Below are 23,460 nucleotides of genomic sequence, written 5' to 3' on the forward strand. Positions count from 1 at the left end.
GATTCAACAAATCAAGCAGATAGACTAGTGTTTGACATGAAGCCTACGGAGCATGCCACTAGTTTCTGACTTTTTGTCGATTTGACTACTTTAACGGATCCATAAGCTTATTGCCTACAAATTAGTACAATGTAGTAATTTCTCATGATCTTTACTACCTATCATTCCTGAATCTACTGTCTCTACTGTAATGGCAAATTCACACAGAAATTGCAATGCTTCAGTGACCTGGCCCTTTTCCAAGCCATTAATCTTAATAGGCCTCCAAGTAAGAGCGAGGCCGGAAAGTGGAAGCCCAGATCTCTAAGCCCACACTCTCACTTCCCCAGTGATTCCAACATTTCCACCCTTCGTCTCCTCTCTTGCCATTCTCGCCTCGCGGATAAGAGAGGAGCTACCAAAACAAAGCCCCCTCCGCCCAAAACCCCACTCGAGCTCCCACCCCCATCCATGGCGACCGCCACCGCCGCCTCTTCCTCCTCGCTGACCGCTCCCCTCCTCCGCCCGAACCCCAACCCCAACCCCGCTCCCAGATCCTTGCCTCTCCTCAGGTTCCCATCCTCTCCCTCCCCCCCTCCTCTTCCCAACCTCTCTGCCGGCACTAACCCGTCTCCATCCGCGTCTCGCAGGAACAAGAGGTGCGCTCGCGGCGTGACCGCCGCCGTCTCCGGGGGCGCGGGGGCGTACGGGGCTGCCCAGCGGCGCGGGATTTGGTCGATCAGGTGGAAATTGTCATGAGCTCTGCGCCTTGTGCTTGGAATGGGTTTTGTTAGGGCCGTGGGGTTTCTGATGCTTCTTGTGTCCGTGTCGCAGGGATGATTTGGTAGTGCCGAGGTCGCCCTACTTCCCGGTGGAGTACGCGGCGGGGCAGGAGCGTGGGCCGTCCCCGATGGTGATGGAGCGGTTCCAGAGCGTCGTCAGCCAGCTTTTCCAGCATGTACGAGAGTACCATATTCTGTGCAAGTGTTTAGCCTCCTTAACTAGGAGCGTTTCTACTTACTGGAATGTAATTGTATGGTCCGTATGACTATGTTTGTGTTCGTGCAGAGGATTATCCGGTGCGGTGGCCCTGTGGAGGATGATATGGCTAACATCATTGTTGCACAGCTGCTCTATCTTGACGCCATCAATCCCACTAAGGTGAAAACGAAGGGGAAAACTGTTTCCTGCTTTAATTCCCATGTGAATAGAGCGTGCTTGTGCTGAAATGAACCTTTGTTTGTTGATACCGAACAGCGAACCACCAATATACTTAATTTTCTATAAGTAGTGCTTTTGTGATTTTCTTTGGCGCTTCTACCAACCTAGGTAGGTTTGGATTTGAGTTATACAATTGTGACCATTGAACCTGTAAGTGAAGCAAATTTTCCATTTACTCAATGACATTATAGATTCAAATATGGTTTCTTGCTTCCATCTAGTGCTTGATTCTTGTCGATTTTCATGTAGGATATCATTATGTATGTGAATTCACCAGGAGGGTCAGTGACAGCTGGTAATGGCTCATCTTACACATTTGTTTCCATAAATATGTCATATGCTTGCACCAGTTGCTTCAGTTAAATCATAAATATATTTTTGTTTCTTGATAGGAATGGCTATATTTGATACAATGAAGCATATCAGGCCTGATGTTTCCACTGTTTGTATCGGACTAGCTGCAAGGTACCAAATTTATATTTCTTTTGAATGATCAACAATTGATTCAGATTTGCGTGCTATATGATCTTCATATTTATGTTTGATTACTCAAGTCTGGGTTTCAGTTCCTGTTTGGATCCCAATGTGATTCTGTACCTTTTTTCCCATGTAGTTCATTTGTCCTAAAATGCGTGAAGCACATCTAGTCTCTTTTGTTTGTGGTAGCTGGAATGTTCAATTTAGTATAACCTGCCTTGTCTGGAATTTTGGATTGTGATAATTAGAATGTTTATGGCCTGTCCGTGCAAGTTTAATTCAAATAAAACTTACATGGCTTGAGTTTTCTGAACTTTATTTTTAGTTAAGCTGATTGTATTCTCAAATTGTATGATTGTCAACTCCCAATGGATGTTGAAAACAGTTATCTGCTTTATTTTGCATGGTTACCTTTGTTGAGGTTATATTACTCTGCAAACTGACCTTTTGTAGTGAGCATGCTCTGTAACTATCAGCACAGAAATGCGTAAAACTTAGAATTGACTCTAATTTTGGTACGCATGCTTCTGTGATAAACAAAATTTAGGAGTGCATCCTGTCGTGGACTAAGCTTATTTTAAAACTATGGATTACAGCTCCTAGTATTCAGTGCAATAACTAGATATAAGTATTGAATAATGGCTTCGATATAGTGGAGACCTAGATTGTGCTTCAGTTTTAGGGTTAGTTGGTGCAAATATGTTTATTATTCATTGCTGGTATTCTGTGACCATGTCTTATTATTGGGCTTAACTTCTAATGTTACACGTCACATGATGTTATTTTGCATTACCTTATTAGATTCTTACACACTCCTTTCTGCCTTTATTATATTTCTTTTTGGCAGTATGGGAGCTTTTCTACTTAGTGCTGGGACCAAAGGTAGCAGTAGTGATTGCAAACACAATATTTATTTACATTGCAAGCAACATCCATGCTTGGGTGTACAAGTCATATAACTGTTAAATGTAATGCAGGAAAGCGATACAGCTTACCTAACTCAAGAATAATGATCCATCAACCTCTTGGAGGAGCCCAAGGACAAGAGACTGATCTTGAGATCCAGGTAAACTCACGAAGTGGGAACATGCCCGTACCTTTTCTAGACCAAGATCTTTTGCCCATACTTTTCTCTTCTTTCCCACCTAGCTGGTTTACGCCTGTTAAATATTGCATGGTTTTACAAGCCAATGAACTCCTTTAGCAAATGCTAAGGAATACGACTGTCATTGGAATCACCAGCACCTGCTGACCTTTTAATTTCCTATTATTTTCTTCAGGCTAATGAGATGCTGCACCACAAGGCTAACTTAAATGGATATCTGGCATACCACACTGGACAACCCCTGGATAAGATCAACGTAGATACTGATCGTGATTACTTTATGAGCGCGAAAGAAGCGAAGGAGTATGGCCTCATTGATGGAGTAATTATGAATCCCCTCAAGGCCCTCCAACCACTTCCAGCTTCCAGCTAGTCATGAAGTGCTAGACCTCATTTTTGTTGCTAGAACTAAGTTTCCACGACGTTGTTTCTATTAGCCTGGCTAGATTATGTTGCAAAGTTTGCATCCTGATGGTGCAAAGGTTGTTACTGTATGAAACAAGATCTATGGTTAGATGCCCATCCTGATGGTGCAAAGTTTGCCACTGTGTGAAACCAGATCTGTGGATAGATGTCCATCCTTCGTAATAGCTATTGCAATCGAATTCACATTAACAGTATTAAAATGTTGGCTTAATGGTCCCTTTAAACCTGCTTTGGCATGATAAAACCCAGCTGCTGTGTTGGCAACTAGGTGTATAACCTTTTTTTGCCAGTATTTGAGAGGTTGGTTGGCTCATCCAAGCCAAGTAAATACCTTGCACATCCGGTGAGAATGCACAGGCAACGCGGACCTTCTAGATGGGAGTTGAGAATATGAGATGTCTTCGCATCGAAATCAAATGGATCACTGCACCACGGCCAAATAAAATGCGCACTACAAACAAGCCATAGCACAGTAATACGGTATATACAGTAACAGATGATGCAAAGCCTTAGCAATTTTTCATCAGTGTCCTACATACAATGGGGTAACATAATAAGATCCCACTTTGATTTCATCTATAACTAGACAACAGCCATTTACAAACCTTACGGGGTTATAAAAATTATAGGACCGCATAGCAAAGCCCCTTAGACGAGGAATGGGGCATCTCTTATCCAAAGTATGCACAACCCTACTCAGAACTTGCCCTCAATGAAACCTGCCAGGCCATTGATTTTCAAGAACTTCTTGATCACGAGGGCCATAATAGCCAGAGTCAGCCCAAATGCGGCCAAGGTCAACAGCCTGTCATGCTTTGGCTTCTGGATTGCAACAACAGGATTCTGCGGTGCCAAGGGAACTCTTGGAATGTTTTCTCTGTGGCTCGCTTCAGGCAGATGAGGGTTGGTAACCTCAGCTACTGGGGGTTCAGCAGTGTTTTCTGCAACACCCGACTCAGATTGAGGCTCAGTAAGGTCACTCGAGACTGACACAGACCCACCTTCATCCGCCTTGTCTGCATGCTCACCAAAAGAGTCAGCTGCAGGTAATTGGTTAGACTCGTCGTTTGGCCCATTCGGTAGAGCTTGGGGAACAGGAGGAGCCTTAGTGAGCATTTGCTCATGGATCTGTGGTTGAAAAAGTACATTGTCAAAGATACAAAAATGGCATGCATTTTTGAGCCTGAGGTTGGGCTGGGAATTTACCTCTTCAATTAGTTTCTGACGTTCCGGGGAGCCAAATTTTGGTGGTGCTTCACGTGATTTTATAGCAAGTGCTCGTCTATCTTCCTTTTTGTAGTCCAGTGAGCCCAACGCACCACCAGGGTTTGTTGGCATGAATGCAATCAGGGCTACTAGCGCTGTGCGCACTGAAAAAAGAATAGTTTAGTTTAGCAGTTAAACCCTGTGACACAAAAACCATGAATCTACAAACAAGCATGCAAAATTCAAACATATATAACAAGGAAACTCATTCCAACTGGAATGCAAGTAAATAATAAAACTAAACACAATTGCAAATCAAATGTCAGAAACAAAATAGTCCTTGTATAATATTCCCAATCAGTGTCATATTAATTTAGGGAATGTACAGCACACTACAACATGCATTTAGCTCCCGACTAAGAGTAAACATAGCACACAACCACACATAGAAAGTAAATGTTCCTCCTTTGGCTGGGTCATGCGGATAAATACTTGCCACAGGACAATTCCTCAAAGAACCAAAGAACCATTTCCTTTTGCACCATGCTCGTATACTGCACATATGCATGTGCAATATGAAAAAAAATGGTGCCAACATATGAAAGAGCAGCAAATCAATGCTCTGTTGTCTTAAACTTGTGGGTGCAAAAAATGTTCAAATGCATACAGGAGCAGAGAAAAGCGAGACTATGAAACATCCACTGTAATGTTGAGACAGATGACGCTTGGCCTCATGTAACAGCCTAACTGCCCACCTAATAGCGTTACAAACTTCCATGCTCACAAACAAACAGAATCTAAAGACTGTAGTGTTGAGACATAGATACACACTTGGCCTCACGTAACGGCCTAACTGCCCGCCTAATTGTGTTACAAACTTCCATGCTCACAAACAAACAGAATCTTAAGAATGAAGAAATGTGTGTTTACTTTTGACCTAGCCATGGTGGGTACTTGCCACATGGGAATTCCAAAGACCAAAAGAAAAACAAAGTAATTTCTTTAGCACCATGCTCGTATAGCCCACAAGACTATATCAGAGTGGACTACGAATAATGGTGCTTTTCAGCTTATTAGAGGGGTCCTTGGGTGAACCTGCAAGAGCACATCAGCAGTCACTTACAAAAAAAAAATGCCTAAGGCTACTCACCACTCCATGATGGTTGCCAGTGCTCAGGGTGGTAATTGGATATGCTCAAACAAATCTTCTTCTGAATCTCAAAGCGTCCACTTGGCTGCATCACATAGATTAAAAGACGTAGAAGATTAGCAACAGTCCCAAACATGGTGAGATAGCAGAAGGATACTGGAACACCGAGTAATATTACATACCGTGAGCAGCATGAAGGAAGGTGGCTTGAATGGATAGTCAGAAGGCAGCTGGATCCTGCCGTGGTAGATTCCACCCTCAAACTCGCTGTCTCGAGGGCCAAGGATAGCAAATTGCCACTCGAAGATGTCTTCCTGCTCAAAGCAATTACATTATATAGTAAGTAACTTATGAGTGCCAAACAAATGGATATATTTAATCTCTTAATTTGAACATAAAATGTAAAACCTACGACACTTGATCCCCACTCTTAAACTCCAAATGCTCGGAATGTACACGATATCTGCATTCCCTCTATTCCCACAACGGCAAGAACCAAACAGAATTCCATGGCTAAGTTATCATACATTAGCAAGTAAATTATTAAAACTAACAGATCTAGAGCAAAAATGTATGTAAAACTCAGTCAACGAATTTATCGAGACCCTAAAACACCGAATACAACAATAAGAGGACAATAATCGATTTGACGTTCAATTAGGACCGGGATAAGAACAGATCGGGCAAATCCCGAGGATAAGGTCAGCGATGGGGTTGAGATTGGGACCTCGAGGGGCAGGGCCATGAAGTCGGGGGAGGGGTTGGACTGCATCTCCTTAACCTCCTGCAGGATCCGCTTCACCGCCGGGTTGCTCCGATTGTACTTCGCCGTGGCCGCCATCGCTGCCGCCTCAGGAAACCCTCTACACGCCGCCGCCGCCTACCGGCGCAGGCTGGGAAGCCTTCGAATTGCGAATCGAAGAGAGGAGAGAGAGGACGATAGGTAGTGGAAGCGCGTGGGTGATATTAATGGAGGCGTGAGTTGGTGTATGGCCCGTGGGGCAGGCGAGTAATTTGGGCCCATTTGTCGGTGATGGATGAGGTGAGAGATGATGTGGATGGGTATACGTGGAGGGTTACTATTGGTCGGAGTGTCGTGTGCGAATTGGGGTCGGAAACTTGCGATTAAGTGTGGAGTCGGGCGAGCGGGCTACTGGGCTGGAACACGTTGGGCCTGCAGTTTTGGACCGCGTTAAAGCGCGACCGTCGCGGGGACAAACAATCGCGGCATTTTTTTATGATGTATTTTAAAGGGGTGTTTGATACGATAGGCTAAACTTTAGCAGAGTCACATCGGATGGTCAGATGCTAATTAGAAGAATTAAATATGAACTAATTATAAAATTAATTGCACTAATGGAGTCTAATTCACAAGAAGAATCTATTAAGACTAATTAATCCATCACTAGCGAATGGTTACTGTATCAAATCATGGACTAATTAGGCTTAATAGATTCATCTCGCGAATTAGACTCCATCTGTGCAATTAGTTTTGTAATTAGAATATATTTAATACTCCTAATTAGTATCCAAACATCCGATATGACAGGTGCTAAAGTTTAGCATGATGTTCCCAAACACACCCTAACTGTCCAGCGTACTTTCTTCATGATAAAACACCTATTCCTTTCTAACTACATCATCGGTGATGTCAACTCTCACATGAAATGACCGTTTTCAAATCCGTTCGCACCATTATGTTCCTTACATCGAGATCTACAAAATAAGATCTATATTCAACATGTTTTGAAGCATTTTATGTAACAAGCAACATATATTAATTGTACGTAGCAACTTATGTACAATTACATAACAACTTAGGTATGAAAATTTATGTATAGATCAAGAGACAACTTTCATAGATACAACGTAATAGCTTCATGAAGAGGCGATGCATCAAACTTATATAAGGATTGTGTAGAAACATAAATTGCATGTCTGCTCGTGAGTAGCAAATTTATATAGAGATAAATGTATCAACTTATATGAAAGAATAGGCAACAACTTATGTGTAGATACCATAAAAACTTATGTAGAGACAATTCAGAAACTTATGTAATACAATTCAGCAACTTACTCCATACATATAACAATGTCATATAATAAATATTCCGGTAGCAATCTGTGTATATATTTGTTGGTAGGTTTACATATAAGTCGCTACACACTTAATATATAATTAGTTACTATACATTCCACATAAGTTGCTACTGCATGAAAATTATTTTGAAATATATGCATCATGGATCTAGTTTTGAAGATCTTATTGTGAGGAAGATAGTGGTGTGATCGGAATCGAAAATGGACAATCCATAAGAAAGTTATCACATTTTAAAGAGGTGAAACAAAAAAAAACCTAGCAGTACAGATAGAATAGTTTTATCCATGGCCTACTCCCTCCCTCATGTGGCCAACTAATTATGCCCCTTCGGCACCTTTGGTCATCTGCTCTCCGTGGTCCACGTGATCAATTTTATGGGTGTTTCCTAACCGCGCGCGTGAGGCTAATAAGCTGGGCTAGGCCGTTCCCACACAGTCGCGCTTTAGCGCTTGGTACACGATTGGTGGTCAACTAGCTTTTTCTTACAGTTTTTTAGCATGAATGTGTTGCAGATTTGGGGTGTGCTAATTTTTGCCTATTGATTTGACTATGAACACATTCTGGAGTCTGAACTAAAAAAACATATTTGGAAATGTTTAGTTTTAAAATAAAACTTTCTAGTTTAAGCTAAAGAAGCATTATGATTTTTTCAAAGCACGCTATTTAGAAAAATCAGTTAACTCTTGTTTACATTTGTTCGCCTCAATTTGAGTTTGGCGTTTTATGGGTGCACATGTTAGTGACTGAATCCTTAGACCTAGCGTTTGCTTCGCGATCGAATATTAGGTGTGCCTCCCATACATACTCAAACCGAATATTAGGTATGCCTGCCATACATACTCAAGCATCGTTCTCGTATTTTTTGTTGTCAATATTCATCAAAAGTGCAATGAATGATTTGTATGTTCAATAGGTTCCAAATTTCATATGACCATCCATTATCGTAAAACACATAATTGTGTTCCTTTATATAAACTGTGTTTATGATACTACTTCTGTTCTGTATTGAAATATTTATCACTGTTAATTTTTAATCCCGATATTTGACCTACTTTATTATAAAAACACGCTAAACATGATTTATCTTTTCATATAATTATAATAAAATTTAAATAAGATAAATGATCAAATATTAAAATAAGTGGTGATAAATATTTCGAATCAGGAGGAAGGTATAAATGTTAGATTCCAGACAAATTACAGCAACACACTTTCAAGTTTCCATCGATACGGTTGACCGGTTCACGTCAGCTTGCTCCGGTGCGCGCCACACGGAATCCTCATGCCGTGTCGGACAGCTCCAGGTGTCGCATTGGTGCTTTACTTTATGTCCACTCAAATGCTTACTTATAAAGATATCTTGAATTAATTTAAATGCAAATCTAATTAAGTCGCCAAAAGAAAATTCTACTTTCTGTTGCAAACTTGCAATCATATGGGCGCACCCGCGCCGCGCTTGACGCGCGAAACGCCCGAACCGGCAGCCGTCAGCTAGTCCACCGCGGAGCCATGTGAACGCCCCCGCGCTTGAAACTGCGGGACGCGGCCCACCACCTGCTTCTGACAGTTAGGCCCACCTCCGGGCCTCCCCCACTTGTCACCAACATGTACACGCAGCCCGCGTCGCCTCGGACCCACCTTTTTACTGCTCGGAAGAGCCGCGTGCGACAGGGGCTGAACTGAACAGAGAGGGTCCTGTAGCGCGAGGAGTGGAAGTGGAGACGAAGGCGAGGGCGGGGCGTCGCAGGCCTCCCGCGCCACCGCCCGCCATGGCGTCGTCGTCGAAGGCCTCCGATTCCTCCTCCCAGCGCTCCAAGGTGAGCGTGGCCTCTCGATTCCACGCGCCCCGGGTTCGCCGGACCGATCTCCCCAATCTGATTGGTTTCGATCTCTTCCGCTTGATGTTACCCTGTTTTGGGTGCCTGCAGCGGTCGGATCAGGGGACGGGCAGGGACGCCGCCGCCGCCTCCGTAGTCGCGATCCACGGGAAGCTGACGCAGCTGGTACGCCAAATCCAATCCAAGCGCCTCGCGCACATCAAGGTGAGCGCCCGCACCCGACCCGATCACGTTGCTGAAATTTCGCGAGGAGCTGCGGGTTTGGATTGCTCAATCGGTGGATTGGGTGTTTTCTCCTCTTTGCAGGACAAGCTGGAGGCAAACAGGAAGACGCTGCAGAGGCACACCTGCGCGCTGTTCGACGTGGCGGCGGCGACGGAGGTGGCTTCGAGGGGCACCGAGGGCGGCAACGCGCTGTCGCAGCGCGCGGCGGAGTTTCAGTCCAGGCCAGCTGGGTCGGACCTGGCGAACGGGATGGGGGAGAGGGACGTGGTGTACGTGCAGGAGGAGAACCCGGCGGCTGGGACCCTCGTGCTCTCCGGCTCTGGCTCCGGCGGTGCCGCACAGAGAACAGTCCTACGGTTCGTGAAGCTGCCGTTGATTGAGAGAATCCCTCCGTACACCACTTGGATCTTCCTGGACAAGTACAGTGCTGTTGCCCCCTTTTGATTACATATCATTAAGCTGCCTTGCAATTTTTCTTGGCGCTAATGGGTTCATGTGCCAAGTTGATCTTATGATGAGATTATGGACTGGATAGTCGATGATGCATGTGCTTTTATGATGCTCAAAACCAATTTGGGAGTACTTTAGTCGTATAATAAAATATAAATTTTGGACAAAAGAGCAAATTTCCATACCCAGTTTTGCTTTGGGAACTGCAGGAGCATCTGCAATATTCATATATAATATATGTTTACTATCGCAAATACGACGTCTTAGATAGTGGTATCCTTTGTGTTCGTATGCTTTATAAATGGGATGACCATGGGCACTATTTTGTGACATTCACGATTGTTCTAAGAAGATTTGACTGTATGGCTGATGGTTCATGCAAACCCACCTGAGTTTATTTGCTTGATTAATTCCATTAGTAGTTTATGTGCATGCAATGTTGTTGATATAGCATGTCAAAATAAGTATTGTATATTTTTTTTACCTTTGATATTTTACTCTCGTTTAAACAACACAGCACAGAAACCAAAGAATGGCCGATGATCAGTCAGTTGGTAGGAGAAGAATTTACTATGATGCAGCCGGAGATGAGGCTCTGATCTGCAGCGACAGTGACGAAGAAATCCCAGAACCAGAGGAAGAGAAACACTTCTTCACTGGGGGAGAAGATCAGTTGATATGGTAATAACCTTGCAAAAAAATGTATATGATAACATATTCCAGCAACTAAAATTTAAAATATTTCAAAATTTGAATATGTTCTTAGTTTTTTCCCTAGAGTTTTAAGATTAAGGTAAGATGTCTGAGATCTAAAAGATATCACATATCAGAACCATGTAACTACATTCATAGAAGAAACCAGCTGTGCTGTGCGTGAGGAGATTGGTTGCAACTGGTTTATACAGTTAGTTGCACAACCTGCATGATTATCCACTTGTTTGTTGCCTTGGGTACCATACATACCCCATAGTGTTATGCAGTATATTTAAAATGGTGCCAGTGGGACAAAGCCTACAAGCTTTACTGAACAGTTCCTATGGTGTCTAAACATGGAGTTTAGTTACTTTTGCACACCGGAATAAGAAGTTGAACTTTATTTTTCTATATGAATTCATGTTTATCTGATTGTGTATAACTGCTACAGGAAAGCTACTCAAGAGCATGGGCTGAACCGAGAAGTTGTAAATGTTCTCTCCCAGTTTATTGAGGCAACTCCGTCAGAAATTGAGGTTGTCTACCTTTTTTAAGATTTTTAAGTTAGTAAAGTCACTTGTAAACCATATATGTTACTGTACCTACGCTACAATTGTTTTTGTTCTAATTAAGATGACCAAAATGTGATAGTGACCCTGCTCTTTCCTCAAATGACAGGAAAGATCCGAAGTCCTATTTGAGAAAAATGAGAAGCACTCTGGATCTTCTGATAAGATACAGAGGCAACTTTCTCTTGGAAAAACTATGGATGCCATTCTGGATTCTTTTGATAATCTCTTCTGCCGCAGATGCTTGGTATAGTTCAACTTCTGGCCTTCTATTGCTTTTACTCCCTGTTGCCAAATTTATGTTTTGCCAATTGGTTCAACTAAACTTGCAAGGCTGAGATTTACTTGGGACATTTATTTCACTCAGGTTTTCGACTGCCGTCTCCATGGTTGTTCTCAGAATTTGGTATTCCCAGTAAGTAATTGATCATTTGCATTTGCATTTGCAATTTCTATTTTTCCCCTCCTAAGTATTTTGAAATATTTTGCTTGTCAGTGTGAGAAGCAACCATACAGCTTTGAACCTGATGAAAACAAGAAGCCATGCGGTGATCAGTGCTACCTTCGAGTATGTCTCATGAAATTTTCTACCATATTGACTACTCCCTCCGGTTCAAAATACTTCTTGTTTTAGCCTTTTCCATAATCTTCAAAATAATTCTTTAACTTCTAGACAAGTTTGACCTATTTTCCCAGTCACACCCTTTCTTAATTACATCATTAACTAACTTCTTTCCCCATATATACACACTTTAGAGAAGATTAATTGAGGGTAAGCTAGTCATTTTATCTACCTCCTTCTTGTGCTCAACTCTAGAACAACAAGTGTTGTGAACTGAAGGGAGCAACATTTTCCGTTTGGTAATCCTCAAGTTTGCATTGAAACTTGTATCCCTATCCCCTGTGGACGATTCTGAGAACTGTCAGTTTTATTGGTGTGGGACCTTGACATAATGTGCTTTAAATCCACCCACTGATCGATTCTATTACCTCTTCAACTTTTAGTACATTTGTCCCACTGAGCTTGTATGTTTTTATAAAGAGTTGCGACAATTACTTCATTGTGTGCCAGGCTAATTTTAATTTTAGTTTCCCCAGAGGAGAGAAGGATTTCAAGATGCACATTATGATGATCTAGGTGGCTGTGCAACATATACTATGGAATCAAGAACTGCCTCACACAAAGTTGATGTTAACATCTTGTCTGAATCTGAAGATTCAAACCGAGAGGAAGACAATATTAAGTCCATGACATTTGTTGGAACTAGCGGATCAAAAATAATTTCTTCCATGAGTGCTGAAAAAAGTACTACACCGCCTTCCGCAGATACCTCTGAAACAGAAAATGTATCCTCTGATTTGCCTCTCAGTAGTTTAGGGAAGCACAAGATTTCAAAACATGGACCCAGGTATAGGGAGCGTTCTCCTGGCAAAAGGCAGAAGGTTTTCACTTCTGATGTTTCTTTTGCTAGCAATATACTGAACAAACTTTCCATTCCGGAGATTCGTGACACAAGACTAGAGTCTAGAGAATCTGGAGGCGATAAACTACGAATCCTTGATGAGTCCACTAAGAAGTCATCAAGCAAAGATATCTGGGGGGGAAGCACAACTAGTACTACTGAAAATGTGGGAAGAGACAGTAATAACGTAACTTCAACAAAGAATTTCATGGAGCACACTCTTTCTTGTTGGAGTCCCTTGGAGAGAGATCTATACTTAAAGGGCATAGAGATATTTGGAAAGAATAGGTAAGCATATGGTGTATCAAAACATTTTATTTTCTTTTAGTGTCATTTTCGCCAGGGTTATTACAATTTAATCCCTTAGTCGTATGACCTTTGTGTGCATTGGTCACAGTTGTCTCATAGCGAGAAACCTACTATCTGGCCTCAAGACCTGCATGGAAGTGGCCAACTACATGTATAACAATGGTGCAACGATGGCAAAGAGACCAAGTAAATCCACCTTGGGTGACTTTGCAGAAACTGAACAAGACTACATGGTACGCGATGACATGCACTGTTAGCTTTTGTGCTTTATCTCACCATTTGGTACGCGCTCTAATTAGAAAGGTTTAAGTATGTAAAGTGTTTGTGGCCATATTCTTCTGAATTCAGACTATTACTATGCTGTTGCGAGTTGGTTGTTATGATTTGCTAGAGTTATCACATACTATGACTGTTAGTTATTGCATGGTTTTGAAGGTAATAAATTTTGTAAGACAATTCAAGTTTCAAGGTATTAGAACTGGTAATAATAACCAGCTCCTGATAGGTGGCACCGTGTTTTCAGCTATTCGGTGGTTAAAGATTGCAAATTAGGGCATTTTATCAGGATAAATGATTGTTATGCTTTTTTGGAGCAAAATTGTTATATTGTTGATCCAACAGGAGAAAAACCAAGGGATTGTTAGTTCATACATTGACATAAAACGGTCAAACATGGAATCAGGCCTGACCACCCATGTTATCAGATCCAAGGATCACTAGTTGAAACGTGAGTTTTATTTTCTATATAAGAATAGTCAAACAAATGAGAAAAAAAGAGCTAGCCAATAACCACAGGTGCATGTCCCAAGTTCTTACAGATTGTATTCCCTCAAAAAAAATTCTTACAGATTGTAATTCCCTGTTGAACTCATAACTGCATAAGTTGCTTAATTGGCTTGCCAATCAATCTGGATGTGCTTGTTTTGAACCCCATCTCCGGATGCTTTTATGAAGCATCTGCTTGGGCTGGACAGATTCCTGTTCTCAAAATCCAGATTTGGTTTTCTCCAGTTCCTTTGGAGATCAGCTCTTTGAGGTTCGTTTGTTATCCAGTTAAATTTCCCCTGGTTAAACCACCTGGTGGTCTGGGTCTGATAACTCTGGTTACCACCATGCTGGAGATCAGCTTTAAGACCCTGCCTCCACAAGTGAAATGACTAAGATATAGCCTCGCTACTACTGCACAGTCAAAACTGACAAGTAAAAGGTAAATAGATAACCAGCTAGGAGTCTTTCCTTATATTGGCTTGCTACCCTTGGTTAGTTTTTCCTCTCTGTTTTGTACTATTTCCTTATCTTTTGTTGTCTTTAAGCCTCTGTGCAGTCCTTTTATGCTTCTATAAATTTAATATAGTTCATGTATTCCTACCACAGTAGGGATTCCCTTACTGTTTTCAGCTTTTCACTAAAAAATAATCAAACTTTGTTCTTCTGTTCGCATTGTTACGCTAGTAACTTGATTATTTGTCCATGTCTTCTAGGAGCAAGACATGGCTGCCAGAACAAGAATCTATCGTCGGAGGGGCCGAAATAGAAAGCTGAAATATACTTGGAAGTCTGCAGGGCATCCAACTGTTAGAAAAAGAATTGGTGATGGGAAGCAATGGTACACACAATATAACCCATGTGGGTGCCAGCAAATGTGTGGCAAAGATTGCCCTTGTGTGGAAAATGGAACTTGCTGTGAGAAGTACTGTGGGTATGTTCGAAGTTATGCTTAATTTTCCCTTTCTATTGAGCAGAACTATGTTGTTCATTTACTCCTGCCTAGTGATTAGTATCAGTTGACACCAATTTTATATGTTCTTACTAATGAAAATATAAAGAAAAAAATGTATACTGATTTCATTTCTGAATTCTCATTAGTGATGATTATTTAATCAATAGGTGTTCAAAGAGCTGCAAAAACAAGTTTAGAGGCTGCCATTGTGCAAAAAGTCAATGCAGAAGCAGACAGTGCCCCTGTTTTGCCGCCAGTCGTGAATGTGATCCGGATGTTTGCAGGAACTGCTGGGTGAGGTAATCAGCACTGGTCTATTTAACAACTGACCTTTATGTGTCCATGAAGACGTTGAAATTATCACACAACAGGGTCAAGACTCGAGAAACTTTAAATTTTGTCAGGACTGGAGAAACTTTAAATTTCGTTAACTGCTTGTCTTGTTCTGATTTGTATTGTTATAGTTTATCACACATAACCTGATATTTATTTTCTTCAGCTGTGGAGATGGTTCACTTGGTGAGCCACCTGCAAGAGGCGATGGTTATCAGTGTGGAAATATGAAGCTCCTTTTGAAACAACAGCAAAGGGTGAGACTGAGAGTGTACTCAGGGTCTTATTGTTTCTCTGCATCATTTTGCTCTACTATCCCTAACTGCGTAAATTGTTGATCATGGATCAGATTTTGTTAGGAAGATCTGATATTGCAGGTTGGGGTGCATTCATTAAGGTCAGATAACTGAAAGAACCTTTTAGTGTGATACGTACTATCTTATTCCAGCTAGTTTATTCTTTTTTCCCCTTGCAATATGCAGAATCCTGTAAGTAAAAATGATTATCTTGGAGAATATACTGGTGAATTGATCTCTCACAAGGAAGCTGACAAGCGTGGCAAAATATATGACCGGGCAAACTCGTCATTTCTGTTTGATTTAAATGACCAGGTACCCCTTGTCCCTCCTCTCTGTTCCATTGGATTGGATTATTTGTTTAGTTCAAAGCAGTAAGCTTAATTCAATACATCCATGCAGTTTGTATTGGATGCTTATCGCAAGGGGGACAAATTGAAGTTTGCAAATCACTCGTCTAACCCCAACTGCTATGCAAAGGTAAGAATTGCAATTGTTGAGTACTATCTAGTAATTCTTTATTATGTTGCTGGTTTTAACTTCATATTACTTTCCAGGTGATGCTGGTGGCTGGCGACCATCGGGTTGGTATCTATGCAAAAGAACATATTGAGGCTAGCGAGGAGCTCTTCTATGATTACCGTTACGGGCCTGACCAGGCTCCGGCCTGGGCTAGGAGACCAGAAGGATCAAAGAAGGACGAAGCATCTATCTCTCACCATCGAGCACACAAAGTTGCTCGATAGTTGAAGAGTGGTCCCGTATACAATCTGGTGTAAATCAGTACTTCAATTAATACATGATTTAGTCCTAGATCATTATACAAGGGCTTCATCGGTAGATAAACATATTTTATATTCCTTCATAAATAAGCTCTCAGACATCAAGTTTGAGAAAAAAAAAAAGAATATCAACATTGTGGACTTTAGGTTGGAAGGTGACCACCTTACTGTGTTGGCGAAAAGTTTGTTAATCATTCATGGACTTTAGGTTGGAAGGTGACAACCTTACTGTGTGTCTGTGTTGCGAAAAGTAAGTTATAGCTGATACTCCTTTCGTCCCAAATTATTATTCGTTTTAATTTTTCTAGGCACATAAATTATTATTCGTTTTAATTTTTCCAGGTACATAGCTTTTATTATGCATCTAGATATATATATATATTATATCTAGATACATAATAAAATTTATGCATCTAGAAAAGCTAAAATGAATATTAATTTGGGACGGAGGATTTATGCAACTAGAAAAGCTAAAACGAATATTAATTTGGGACGGAGGGAGTAGGAAGCTTCCAATTGTTCCAAACTGTAGACGCTAGAGAATCTAATAGCCGAGATGGATATAGCCATGGCTTTTAAAATCTATATTTTGATACGACGGAATCTATGAGCCACATTTGTGCTCGCTCTTCAAATCAAATTTACATTTACAGACGAGAATAAAGACCCCACCCAACAAAAAAAAGGGGGCAATTAATTGAGTCACTAACTTGTTACATCCTTTTTTCTTGTGACGACACTAAATGGTAGAATAACAGCTCATTCCATGCATCCGGGACTCCAGGGAGGCACCAATGGCTGCAATCCTGAACGCTTGATGCTGTTAAACCTACCGCCTTCCGGCCATACACAGATGGGTGACCGTCTATCCTGATCCCAGATAGATTGGTAATGTTCAGAACTGTCACAGGAGTCTTCATTTGCTTTGTGACTTGTTCCAGGATCACGTTTCTCTCAGGTACCGGCCTTGCATGAGTATCATTAAGGGGCACCGTGCTCTCTCTGCAGTGTCCCCCTGAATTCCACTCTCCTCCGCTGAAATTAGCCATAAATTGTTACATTGACCTGCTTGCGCAGAGGAGACTGCAGCAACTCTGAAATTGCTCGTGTTAGGTTGAACGGTTAAGGGCCATACCTGAAATGCGATGGGGATGTGCTTCGGAAAAACACTCGAGTTTGCTGTGGATTGATGTAACGATCGACCCACGATGCCCAAGTGGTTAGTGCTCTTTGGTAAGCAGTATAGGCATCGAGATGGGGGTGAACATGATCCCCCTCTTGATAATAATTCACTCTGCGAAATAGTTTTAACAACCAGATGCTTAATAGCATGGTCTAGTTACTATTTCTTTGCAAGCTCTAGGTCTTGTAAGAACTAAGAATATCAATGGTTTTATTTGTTTCACGGTTGATTTCAAATAAGAATTTCGTTCATCTGAAGTGACTGTCATTCACATTAGTCAATACTCACCCAGCTTTTGTTTTGTGATGCGACCACCAATGGGCAGTGTTAAACACAAGCACGTCAGCACCTTTCCATCTTGATGAGCTTCGATCAATGGTATCGATCCGTAGTGTCTTTGTGCGCTTCTGGCCAATTCTTGCCTTGCCTTCGTGCACCAAGAAATGTGTCACATGAAATTCCACACTGCAGTTGTAGTCCTGTAACAACCATACCAAGATGATTACTATCTAGTATCTACAACTACAAGCCTAGACATTGATGAATGCAGTAGTCCTACATCAGATATAGTACTAACCAAGAACTTGAAGTTGTAATCCCCTTTCTCTTTAGTGATCTTCCGGCCACGAGTTTCATGAATCCTAGCAGGATCTGAGACTGCCATTCTCAGCAAGCACATCATGGATTCCCACTGGTTCCTATTTATGGAGTCCCCGATAAACACTAGCCGCTTTCCTCGCAGCATCTCAAGCATTCTCCTAGCATCGAACCTAAGTTTTGTCGCATGAAGTTAGCAAATAGCAAACTCATAGAGGTACCTTTAAACTCCTAAGCAACCAGAGGACTGAGCAAACGCACTAATACAAGTATACAACAAGCACCTCGGGATATTGCAATTCTTAGGCTGCCACCTCCACTTCATGTAGTTGTCATCCATTCTACCATTTGCTCCACAGCTGAATCCTTCATCTATAAATGGGCATGAATCACTCGTGTAAAGTGGATAGGTCTCATCAAACACCCAACCCCCGTCATAAACATCACAATGTACTGCATCGATTTGCGAGGAATCCATTTTGCTCGCGACGGCTTCCTCAATCAGATTAGGATCTTGCTTAACTGGATTGGCTGGAGCTGCCACGGAGTTGTTCTTCCCAGCTGAATGATCTGAGCTTTCCCGTTGCTCCCCTCGCTGATAAGCATAAGCTGCTTGTACAGAGGAACTGTATTCATTCCCCACATAACCATCTTGCAAGGATTCGCCTCTCACCACCATTACAGTACCTGAGGCTTCCATGGAGAAATTGACAGCTCTCACAGACTCTGCTCCCTCCAATTTCTCCGCTGTTGCCGTTACTTCCACGGAAGCAGAAGCATTGCCAACATCTAACGGCGTCTCTGCCTTTTTGCTAAGATTCTTGCCTTCGGCGGAGTTCGGCTTCTCGGACACTGATGAATCTTTCTCCAACTTCTCGCCATCTACGCCGACACGAACAGCTTCTTCTTTAGAATCTATAGCCAAACCCAAGGCTCCAATCGACGAGTAGTTTCCAGCTTCCGCAATCTCTTGGCCCCCCAAAACCTCACCATTCGCGGGTGCCCCACCATTTCCTCCTCCAGTAACCTCTCCTTTCACCTCTATCGCCGAGCCCGAGCCCACGACCGGAGCCGGCGATAGGTCGCCGGCACCCGCGCGGCGGGTTCCCTCCGCTACCCAATCCTTGCTCCGCCTCCCGCGAACCGCCTCGTCGACCTCCACCACCCCCGCGCCGCCCACGGGACCCCCAAGAGCCGGCGCCCGCTCAATGTCCACAGCGGAGCCATTGGCGCTGATGTGTGCGGAAGCGAATGGAAGCGGGCGGCCGTGGCGGAGGGCGAAGAGCGCGAAGAGGAACGAGAAGAGGAGCGACGAGGAGGCGAAGGAGAGGAGGAGGAGGCTCTTGGGACTTACGAGGTGGTACGAGGAGGAATAAGAAGAGTTAGAGGAGGAGGTGGAGGAGCTCCTCTGCCTCTCCATTGCTCCGTGCTACGGTCCGCGGCCGCGGGGCAGGAAGCTACGGCTGGCGCGGCAATTGCTAGCCGCGCGGCTGGCGTGGTAATGAAGGCGGAGCGGCGGGGAGTGGACGAAGGCGAGGAGGGGGCCGGTGTAACGGAAACGGAGCGGGGACTTTGGGGTGTCGTGGAGTAAGTGGGGAGTTAGCATAACCGTACCTGAATAATGTTCAGCTCTGACCCGTGTTTTCTTGGGATGACCTCTTTTTTTAGTGGGCTTTCTTGGATATCGAAGAGAAGCAGGTGTCCCCCCCGTTTTTTTTTTTTTAAGCCTCATGATGGGCTCATCAGCTCATGCTTTTTTGAACACCCCCTTTCTGAGATGGCTCATGGTTTTGAAGTGGCTGCATCTCAAATGATCAAAATGTGGTGGACGAGAAATCTGGTAGTTGTTGAGCAATGAGCATACGCTGCACACACAATCCATTTGTAATACCATAGGGTTTAGCCTAATTCATGGGATGGGCTAAAGCTAAAGTTTAGATAGGAGGAGAGAACTTTGTGTTTCCATGATAAGCAAACTATATTTTCATTGGCTGAAAGGAACATTTTAGGAGGCACACGACATTTGACTATGTGCCCGGCGTATAATCAGCTGGAGAAAAGATGCAAACATATACATTCTTACGCCCTCTTTTAGCAATCGAATTACATTTACAGGAAAAAATGGCCTAACTAAAAGAGAAGAAACGGGACCGATTGTTTAGTCACTATCTTGTCAGATCTTTTCCTTTTGAGGACAATAGATGGTAGAACAGCAGCTCATTCCATGTATCTGGCACTCCAGGAAGGCACCAATGGCTGCAATCCTGGGCGCTGGATGCTGTTAAATCTACCCCCTTCCGTCGAAAAACAGATGGGTGGCCATCGGTCCTTAGCCTGGACAGATCGGTAATGTTCAGAATTGTCACAGGCATCTTCATCTGCTTTGAGATCTGTTCAAGCATCACGTTTATCTCAGGCATTGGCCACGCACAGCTGTCGTTAGGTTCTAGTGTGCTCTCTCTGCAGTGCCCTCCTGAATTCCACTCTCCTCCGCTGAAACCAGCGATAAACATTACATAAGCATGCTGCATAGAGGAGACCCAAGCAAGCCAGCAGCTCTGAAGTTGCCAGTGTTAGACTGAACAGTGGAGGACCAGACCTGAAATGTGATGGGGATGAGCTCCGGAAGAACACTCGAGTTTTCCGTGGATCGATGTAGCGGTCGATCCATGATGCCCATGTGATTAGTGCTCTTTGGAAAGCTGTAGAGGCTTCAAGGTGGGGATGAACATGATCCCCTTCTTGATAGAAATTCACTCTGCAATTAACACGTAATCATCAGATGCTAGCAATTAGAGTATACCTATGTAAATACATGATCAGGCCATTGTTTCTCTGGAAGGTTAAAGGAAACAAGAATATCAAATATTGAATTTCTTTTATTATTTCATTCCAAATGAGAGCTATGTTCCACGCAGTGATAGCATGAATCAACACTCACCCAGCATTTGTTTTGTGATGCGACCACCAATGAGCAGAGTTGAACACAAGCACATCAGCACCTTTCCACCTTGATGAGCTCTGATCTATGGTATCAATCCGTAGTGTCATTGCGCGCTTTTGGCCGATTCTTGCTTTGGTTTCATGCACCAAAAAATGTGTAGTATGATACTCCACACTGCAATTATAGTCCTGCAACAACAATATTGAGATGACTATTACACAGTAGTCTAGAAACTGAACGGATTAGTTCTACATCAGCTATATATCATACGAACCAGGAACTTGAAGTTGTAATACCCTTTTTGTTTAGTAATCTTGCGGCCATGAGTTTCACGAATCCTTGAAGGATCTGGGATTGCTGTTCGTAGCAAGCACATCATGGATTCCCATTGGTTCCTGTTAATGGAGTCTCCAACAAACACTAGTCTCTTTCCTCGCAGCATCTCAAGCATTTTCCTTGCATTGAACCTAAAATTACCGCATGAAGTTAGTGAATAGCAACTTTCTAGTAGCATTTCCTAACTCGTAAGCAATGGATGAAGTGAGCAAATACAGTACTAGCGTAGCAACACCTTGGGACATTGCAATGCTTAGGCTGCCACCTCATCTTCATGTAGCTTTGATCCATTCTTCCATTAGCTTGGCAGCTGAACCCTTCATCTATAAATGGGCATGAATTGCTCCCATAGAGTGGATAGCTTTCGTCGAACACCCAACTCCCGTCAGAAACATCACACTGTGCTGCATTGCTTTGCGCAGAATCGATGCTGCTCTTAGCCCTTTCTTGCTCATCTGGATTGACTGGAGTTCCTCCTGGGTTGTTCCCCAACGTTGAATTATCTGAGCTTTCCCAGTGCCCCCCTTTCTGAGAAGCATAAGCTCCATGCACAGACGAATTGCGCCCATCATCATCATGGCCGCCTCGCAAGAATTCATCTCTCGTATTCATTGCAGGACCTGAAGCTTGAACAGAGAAATTGACATCTCGCGAGGACCCCGTTACCTCCAATTTCTCTGCTGATGCAGCTGCCGAACCAAGAGTTTCGTTGCTAAGATTCTTGTCCTCAGCTAAGTTTGGCCTCTCCGAAATCAAATCTTTCGCTTTCGTCAGCCTCTCGCCACCACTGCCTTGAGCAGCAGCTTCTTTCACCTCCACAGCCGAATCCAAGCCTCCAAGAGAGTGGTTTCTTGCTTCCCCAACCTCTTGCACTTTCAAGACTTCACCATCCGAGGGTGCTCCACCATTTCCTCCTCCAGTAGCAGTTTCTTGCGCCTCCGTTACCGAGCCCACGCCCCGCACCGACAAGTCTCCGGGACCAGCGGGGCGGGCTCCCTCCGCGACCGAATCTCCTCTTCGGAGCCCAAGAACCGCCTCTTCGACCTCCGCCGCCGCTGGGCCGCCCCAGTAACCCCAACCACCCGCAACAACCGGCGCGGGGGCAGCGGCGAACGCCAAGGGAAGGTGGAGCGGGCGGCCCTGGCGGAGGGCCAAGAGGAAGCAGGAGAGGAGGGATAAGGAGGCGAGGGAGACGAGGAGGAGGCTCTTCGGGCTCAGCAGGTGGCGGTGGTACGAGCTGGAGCAGGAGGCGGGGCTCCTCTGCCTCTCCATTGGCCTGCGGGCGGCTGGGAAGGGTGGGGGGGAAGGAGGAGGCAGGTGAACAGCTTGCACGGCAATGGCGAGTCACCGAAGTGAGCCGTGGATCGTGTTGTGACTTGTGAGTCGGTGACGTGATGAATGTGAAGTTCGGGTGCTGCGCTGGAAAGAGTTAGGTCCGTTTGTTTCGTTTCGTTAGTACCTTCTAAAATTTCTGTCACATCAAATATTTAAATACTAATTAGAAATATTAAATATAGTTTAATTATAAAATTAATTGCACAGACGGAGATTAATTTGGAAGATGAATCTATTAAGCCTAATTAGTCCATGATTTGACAATATGGTGCTACAGTAAAAATATGCTAATGATGGATAGACTTAATAGATTCATCTCGGGAATTAGCCTCCATCTGTGTAATTAATTTTATAATTAGCTCATGTTTAGTCCTTCTAATTAGCCTTCGAATATTTAATGTGATATGAATTTTAGTCCGGCTGTAAAATGGCTTCGGGAAAGAAGCTTCCCAAAATCCATTCTCTGGAGCCATTTGAGGGAGGCGGAGACGAAAAAACTGCTCCCCGCGGCTCCCTCCCTAACCCGCATCCCCAGCAGACCAAAATACCCCTGAAGTTGGATGCAATTACAGGGACGCAAAATATCCTGCAGCTCCCTCCCCAACGGCGGGCATGGCGCGCACAGGGTGGAGGCGAGTGGCGCTACGACGCGAGGTGGAGGCGGCTGGCGTTGGGAGCGAGATGGAAGCGGCGTAGGGGAGGAGGTGCGGCCGGAAGGCGCC

At 43.5% G+C, this 23,460-nt stretch overlaps 5 protein-coding genes across 8 annotated transcripts; 2 read left to right on the forward strand and 3 right to left on the reverse strand.

The window, feature by feature from the left end:
• Positions 1-369: 369 nt before the first annotated feature.
• LOC101783364 (ATP-dependent Clp protease proteolytic subunit 5, chloroplastic) lies at positions 370-3,408 on the forward strand. Its single transcript, XM_004984552.3, has 9 exons — positions 370-551; positions 630-722; positions 814-937; positions 1,048-1,140; positions 1,450-1,495; positions 1,593-1,665; positions 2,525-2,559; positions 2,655-2,743; positions 2,958-3,408. Exons 1-9 carry the CDS (start codon positions 451-453, stop codon positions 3,153-3,155), a joined length of 852 nt encoding a protein of 283 aa, XP_004984609.1. The 5' UTR covers positions 370-450; the 3' UTR covers positions 3,156-3,408.
• A 240-nt stretch (positions 3,409-3,648) lies between these two features.
• LOC101783763 (ubiquitin-conjugating enzyme E2 32) lies at positions 3,649-6,514 on the reverse strand. Its single transcript, XM_004984554.4, has 5 exons — positions 6,292-6,514; positions 5,747-5,878; positions 5,565-5,649; positions 4,415-4,578; positions 3,649-4,336 (listed from the first exon to the last, which is right to left on the reverse strand). Exons 1-5 carry the CDS (start codon positions 6,403-6,405, stop codon positions 3,905-3,907), a joined length of 927 nt encoding a protein of 308 aa, XP_004984611.1. The 5' UTR covers positions 6,406-6,514; the 3' UTR covers positions 3,649-3,904.
• Positions 6,515-9,322: 2,808 nt separating this feature from the next.
• On the forward strand, positions 9,323-16,576 carry LOC101784446 (histone-lysine N-methyltransferase EZ3). Of its 4 annotated transcripts, none has more exons than XM_004984555.2 (17): positions 9,323-9,482; positions 9,594-9,707; positions 9,810-10,147; positions 10,701-10,859; positions 11,323-11,407; positions 11,550-11,687; positions 11,808-11,855; positions 11,937-12,008; positions 12,530-13,191; positions 13,301-13,445; positions 14,694-14,911; positions 15,100-15,231; positions 15,432-15,522; positions 15,615-15,662; positions 15,748-15,876; positions 15,964-16,041; positions 16,119-16,576. In XM_004984555.2, the coding sequence occupies exons 1-17, from the start codon at positions 9,435-9,437 to the stop codon at positions 16,305-16,307; spliced, it is 2,694 nt and encodes an 897-aa protein (XP_004984612.1). In that variant the 5' UTR covers positions 9,323-9,434; the 3' UTR covers positions 16,308-16,576. The 4 variants fall into 4 exon arrangements, with proteins under 4 accessions (XP_004984612.1, XP_004984613.1, XP_012698160.1 ...); XM_004984556.2 differs by having other exon boundaries at positions 12,539-13,191; XM_012842706.2 differs by having other exon boundaries at positions 9,597-9,707.
• A 307-nt stretch (positions 16,577-16,883) lies between these two features.
• LOC101785375 (protein trichome birefringence-like 6) lies at positions 16,884-19,957 on the reverse strand. The gene is made up of 5 exons (XM_004984558.2): positions 18,408-19,957; positions 18,104-18,296; positions 17,815-18,005; positions 17,479-17,637; positions 16,884-17,378 (listed from the first exon to the last, which is right to left on the reverse strand). Exons 1-5 carry the CDS (start codon positions 19,541-19,543, stop codon positions 17,057-17,059), a joined length of 2,001 nt encoding a protein of 666 aa, XP_004984615.1. The 5' UTR covers positions 19,544-19,957; the 3' UTR covers positions 16,884-17,056.
• A 134-nt stretch (positions 19,958-20,091) lies between these two features.
• Positions 20,092-22,788, reverse strand: LOC101785781 (protein trichome birefringence-like 6). Its single transcript, XM_004984559.3, has 5 exons — positions 21,639-22,788; positions 21,342-21,534; positions 21,065-21,255; positions 20,723-20,881; positions 20,092-20,616 (listed from the first exon to the last, which is right to left on the reverse strand). Exons 1-5 carry the CDS (start codon positions 22,673-22,675, stop codon positions 20,289-20,291), a joined length of 1,908 nt encoding a protein of 635 aa, XP_004984616.1. The 5' UTR covers positions 22,676-22,788; the 3' UTR covers positions 20,092-20,288.
• Between the last annotated feature and the right edge of the window lie 672 nt (positions 22,789-23,460).

This window comes from Setaria italica, chromosome IX, assembly GCF_000263155.2.
Source record: "Setaria italica strain Yugu1 chromosome IX, Setaria_italica_v2.0, whole genome shotgun sequence".
Taxonomy (NCBI): Eukaryota; Viridiplantae; Streptophyta; class Magnoliopsida; order Poales; family Poaceae; genus Setaria; species Setaria italica.

Coding starts and splice junctions, on each gene's coding strand:
- LOC101783364 (XM_004984552.3), top strand. CDS start 451: ATGGCGACCGCCACCGCCGCCTCTTCCTCCTCGCTGACCGCTCCCCTC. Junction 723..813: donor CGCGGGATTTGGTCGATCAG/GTGGAAATTGTC, acceptor TCCGTGTCGCAG/GGATGATTTGGTAGTGCCGA. Junction 1,666..2,524: donor TGTATCGGACTAGCTGCAAG/GTACCAAATTTA, acceptor TCTTTTTGGCAG/TATGGGAGCTTTTCTACTTA.
- LOC101783763 (XM_004984554.4), bottom strand. CDS start 6,405: ATGGCGGCCACGGCGAAGTACAATCGGAGCAACCCGGCGGTGAAGCGG. Junction 5,879..6,291: donor TCATGGCCCTGCCCCTCGAG/GTCCCAATCTCA, acceptor TGCTTTGAGCAG/GAAGACATCTTCGAGTGGCA. Junction 4,579..5,564: donor CTGGCAACCATCATGGAGTG/GTGAGTAGCCTT, acceptor TTCTTTTTTCAG/TGCGCACAGCGCTAGTAGCC.
- LOC101784446 (XM_004984555.2), top strand. CDS start 9,435: ATGGCGTCGTCGTCGAAGGCCTCCGATTCCTCCTCCCAGCGCTCCAAG. Junction 15,523..15,614: donor TTTTGAAACAACAGCAAAGG/GTGAGACTGAGA, acceptor ATCATGGATCAG/ATTTTGTTAGGAAGATCTGA. Junction 15,877..15,963: donor TGTTTGATTTAAATGACCAG/GTACCCCTTGTC, acceptor ACATCCATGCAG/TTTGTATTGGATGCTTATCG.
- LOC101785375 (XM_004984558.2), bottom strand. CDS start 19,543: ATGGAGAGGCAGAGGAGCTCCTCCACCTCCTCCTCTAACTCTTCTTAT. Junction 18,297..18,407: donor AAGAATTGCAATATCCCGAG/GTGCTTGTTGTA, acceptor GACAAAACTTAG/GTTCGATGCTAGGAGAATGC. Junction 17,638..17,814: donor CATCACAAAACAAAAGCTGG/GTGAGTATTGAC, acceptor ACTATTTCGCAG/AGTGAATTATTATCAAGAGG.
- LOC101785781 (XM_004984559.3), bottom strand. CDS start 22,675: ATGGAGAGGCAGAGGAGCCCCGCCTCCTGCTCCAGCTCGTACCACCGC. Junction 21,256..21,341: donor ATTACAACTTCAAGTTCCTG/GTTCGTATGATA, acceptor TTGTTGTTGCAG/GACTATAATTGCAGTGTGGA. Junction 20,882..21,064: donor CATCACAAAACAAATGCTGG/GTGAGTGTTGAT, acceptor TGTTAATTGCAG/AGTGAATTTCTATCAAGAAG.